This window comes from Lactuca virosa, chromosome 8, assembly GCF_052849685.1.
Source record: "Lactuca virosa cultivar CGN04683 chromosome 8, Lactuca_virosa_CGN04683_v6, whole genome shotgun sequence".
Classification (NCBI taxonomy): Eukaryota; Viridiplantae; Streptophyta; class Magnoliopsida; order Asterales; family Asteraceae; genus Lactuca; species Lactuca virosa.
The window spans coordinates 213,717,368-213,722,092 of NC_136433.1; the positions used below are offsets into that span (position 1 = coordinate 213,717,368).

The window sequence follows — 4,725 nt, forward strand, 5'->3', positions numbered from 1 at the left end:
CCATTAAAAACTCTTAAAATGGAGTCCATAATCTTCAATGAAATTTAGCTCTTCGTGGGAATATTTTAGTTTGCACATCTTATTTTCTTTATAACTGAATGTTGTTTTTACTTTTTGGTTTTTACATGTTCTAATCGGTTTATAGCATCGCTCACTTTTCTTCAAACGACACAATCTTATATTCGTTTCTAATCTAAAATATAAGCAAGTGTGTCGGCATACCCAGGAAAAAAAATCCAATTGAAGACGAACTTAATATAATAAACATGTTTTATATTATCAACGTATAACTTAAATACAATAAATAGTTACATACTTTTTTTCAGTGTTTATGCGGGCAAAATGACTAAAAGGTCATATATTTATTAACATATTTACACCAAATGTTGTTATATGGTATTTTGAATTCATTCTGTAGCACTAAGCGTAGCTCCACCCTCAAAGTTAGCCATGAGTTTGTTAAGCTTCTTGTTGCTTATTCTTTGTGGCACCATCTTGTTCTCCCCTACCATCATACTGCAAAATACCATAATAATATTCGTTAAAATTGTATCTTTTTCTTAATGCATGCCTGATTTTGATAATAAGGATGAAGAAGACATTCTCGTCTTTTGCATACACAAAAGATACAGAACGTGTCTCTATCCCATCTTGTTCCATCTTTTTGGGAAAAAACAAAAAATTGTAGTTTTTGTCTCATTGACATTCTAAGAGTTCATGCATGCCAAACGCAGTATAACCAGTTATGTTTTGTCTTGTACTTACCTGGGTGGTAGTGAAGATATATCTGCGGGTAATAGGATTTGTGCGAGATTCACGGCATCCTTGTTGGAATTGATGACATGGTTGAAGCACAAATATCGTCCATAAGATGAACTGTCTTCGTAAATACAAATGTGAGAATCTACCAAGAATTTAAGGTCCACCGTGACAAAAACCCCATCTTTGTACATTTCGGATGCACCTTTTAGGTACGGATGTGTGACCGTGAGATCAGGGCTCAACAGTAATCCAGCGTTTATGGACACCATGCTCACCCCTCGGTCCATGGCTAGGGCCCATGCGGTCTTCTCGGTCAATGTTTTTGATAAACCGTGCCATAACTGTTTCATTATTTTTTCGACCGAGAGATTAGTTAAATGTTCATTAAAATCAAGAGACATCATCAATTAGTTTAGTTGGATAGAATGGAATGGAAACGAAGAAATAATGGAATTGAAAATAATAAGGAAATGAAGAATGAGTCATTATATTAGATGATATTTTTGTTTGGCCACCATTTTATGCATATAAATAGAACATTTATGTTATATGTATATATGGTATTAATTCTACGTTGTACATTATTTATTTAATTTAAATTATTTTATTTACGAATATAACAAATAAACATAATAAAAGTTCATTAAAACTACATTTATGTAATAAGATTTCACTTTTCCATAAGAAATTGGTTTTTTATAAAAAAAAAAGTGCAAACACCCTTTCATTTTAGGACCTTTAGGACCAAAAGATGTAATATTTTACATGAATATTTGGGGGGTGTTTGACTTATCTTTTGAGAGGCCAAAAGTCATTTTAGGAAAAGTTGCAAAAAGTCAGGTTTTCCTGACTTTTCCAAAAAGTTGATTTTCCTTATATCCAAAATCCAAAAGTAACTTTTAAAAGTGTTTTTACCAAACATCTTTTACCTTTCATCTTTTCCTAAAAGTACTTTTGGCCTCTCAAAAGATAAGTCAAACACCCCCTTGGTTGAAAACGGTTGCATAATTCATGTAAAAAATGAGATGAGACGTTATTGAATAAGCTTGTAAAACAAAAAGCAAAACACCATTGCATAAATCAATTTTAAATGAAAATATGAAATATTGTTGCATAATAAACATTTAAGCAATGAAACATGGTTGCATATTTTGATCATGGTCAGAATGTTGCATATTTTGGTTTGAGAAGAAAACGTGGTTGCACATTTCGTCTGAGAACCACTTTGTTGTATAAATTTGGAAAAATGTAAAACGTTGTTGCATAACAAAAAGTTATTTTCTAGTTATTTTTTTAAACTAAATTATACTTTATTAAAATGTGAATTTTTGAAGAAAGGATTTGTATCATTGAAAATTATATAACATGTGTTATATTTCAAATTTTCACTCCATTCCATGATGGAACATTACCAAAATGGAAAGAATCACATTCATTCAAGAATAATGAACCATTCCATTCCATCCTTCCACCAATCCCATCATACTTGACACTACTACTAAAGTATATGTACCTTAAATTTCTTGCAAAAATTTACATTGCTCCAATTTCTTTCATCAAAATCACCTAATGAAGGTGTTGAGTCACTTGGGTCCCTCCAAAATACCGCAGTGGCAGATGAAGAAAATACCACTTTGTCAATTGTATCGGTTTGGGCACACGCTTCCAATACATTATGTGCTGCCCTTATCTCCATTTCTGCCATCAATTCCTGTTTTCATTCAAGCCTTTAGTCTTGGAAATAGCAACGTACTTTCATGGAATTTGTTTATTATAGCATCCTATTTTCATTTCTTCTTATTACACCATGTTATAGCAATGTGGTCTAAATATGAAACAATTTTCATTCCTATGATTGTATAGATTTTTAAAGTATAATGAGCCAATAAGAAAAATAAAATTTAATTAATGTATGATGCTATAATTCGGATTGAAAGTTAAACTAAGTAAAAGTGATAGACTACATACATCATAAGAGGGTTGATCAAATTGAGGCTCAAATGAGTAAAACAACCCAAAACATCCTTCCAAAGCTTCCACTATACTTTGATAATCCATCGGGTCGGTGTGGAATACTCTCAAATTCTTGTTGTCTACAATTCTTCTTTCCATAGACTCCATCTCAACTGAAAAATTATAAAAGAGTTATAAACTGTAAGCCATTTTGATTTTATTTTGCAACCAAGTTAAAGACAATTAACAAGATAAGGGGGTTTCACTTTTTCTTGAAAAGAAAATTTCATAATTTCACTCTTCAATGTTCGGCTTAACTTCTGGTTTGTGCTTTTTATTGTTACACTGGACTGGATTGGACAGGACTGACGAGACTGCTAAATCTTTTGAGGGCAAATTTTGATGATGAGAAATAGAAGGGTATTTCCGACTTTTTATGAAGACAGAAGATTTGAGAACAAGTAACAATCAAACCTTGTTTCATCATTTTAGATGGGACAAAAAGTTAACAATTTTTGTCTCTATTGTGAATGATGTAACATATATTGTGTTATATTCATGTCGACATGTCATTTTTAAATAAACATTGAAAACTTATAAACATTAAAAATTAGTTTGTGTCCTACACGTCATGTTAATATGAGGGATTCTTGTAGGCGAGACTACATATTTGTAGGATGAAAATAATGTCTTCACATGGGTCCCCTACGGGCTACGTATAATGCGGGCAAGTTTTTCTTTTTGCCTTCGTTGACAACTTGCAACCCGTGAGTCGTCACGTTCACACACCCTATCAGCAGTTGACATTTCATCATACACATGGTCGACATCCCAATTCTAAAAAGATCATCTTTTTACAAAATTCAGTATACCCAAATCTGCCTAGTTTTGTCTGGTTCTTTGTTAAAAAAAATTCTAGTTCTTATGATAAAACAAAGACTTATACTAGAAACCGATTATCAAATTCTTCGAACAAGAAAAAGAAACGAGAGAGCAGGATGTTTCAATTCCTTATCAAAGTTTGCAAAGATATAAAATTAAAAAGAAAAGAATATAAAGAAACATGGGAGAACTAAGAAGCTAAGAAAGAAGAAAGAACCAACCACGACTCTGAATGGCGGCATGAACGAAGTAACCTCTTTGAAGAAGACTGTACACAAGTGAAGAGCCTAAACAACCTCCAGCATCCATGACACACACCCTCTTCAACGAAGACGATGATCCATCAAATTCTACTGCTTCCAGTGCTGGTGCCATCTTCACAGTGATACGCAGAAACGAAAAAGATAACGTAAAACAAGACTTCTTTGTGGGTGTAAAGTTATATACTTTTGGTATGCTTAATTGGCTTAGTTTTGGATGTGAGTTACAGCATATGTATATAGGAATGGGGGAAAGAAAGTTGGGGAGGAGATAGTTAGCATGAGAAGAAACGATAGACGTGAGGAAAGAAAAGTAGGAGGTCGACAATAATAATTAGTGAGTTGGTTCACCGGTAAACCATCCGATCGTTTTATGGTTAGATTTAGGGACACATGTATGTGGACAACTATATTTTCTTGCATTTCTTTTATCATTACATTATATTATATTAAGTGAATACAATAATGCTCATGTGGTTTAGGGTAATATGCGTTTTTGGTATCCAACTCTCTTATCTTTAATTCGGGTTTATTGTCTCATATTTTTCCTTTATGTTACATGTTTGGTCCTGGGTTCTGCCTTTTGTTTTGTCCGTTAAAACATCTCACGTGCCTTGCATGCATATGTATTTTTGTCTTTTTCTTATTAGACTCTATTTACTGTCATTCTGAGAATTCTGGAAGGTAGCAAAGACAAAAATATTCTATGTGGTAGGTGCCATGTCGGGTGCTCTAATTAACGGACAAAACAAATGGCAGGTTAACATTTGGACCAATTGTGTAACAAAAAATTATGATGGTCTTAATTAAAAAAAATGTTAACGACCAAATACATCAGTTACCTCAAATTGATGGGAGAATGGAGAAT

General features: G+C 32.9%; 1 protein-coding gene across 1 annotated transcript; it reads right to left on the minus strand.

The window, feature by feature from the left end:
- Nucleotides 1-258: 258 nt before the first annotated feature.
- LOC145133465 (cinnamoyl-CoA reductase-like SNL6) lies at nucleotides 259-4,240 on the minus strand. The gene is made up of 5 exons (XM_079068400.1): nucleotides 3,819-4,240; nucleotides 2,731-2,888; nucleotides 2,276-2,473; nucleotides 766-1,103; nucleotides 259-516 (listed from the first exon to the last, which is right to left on the minus strand). The coding sequence occupies exons 1-5, from the start codon at nucleotides 3,970-3,972 to the stop codon at nucleotides 408-410; spliced, it is 957 nt and encodes a 318-aa protein (XP_078924526.1). The 5' UTR covers nucleotides 3,973-4,240; the 3' UTR covers nucleotides 259-407.
- Nucleotides 4,241-4,725: the final 485 nt, after the last annotated feature.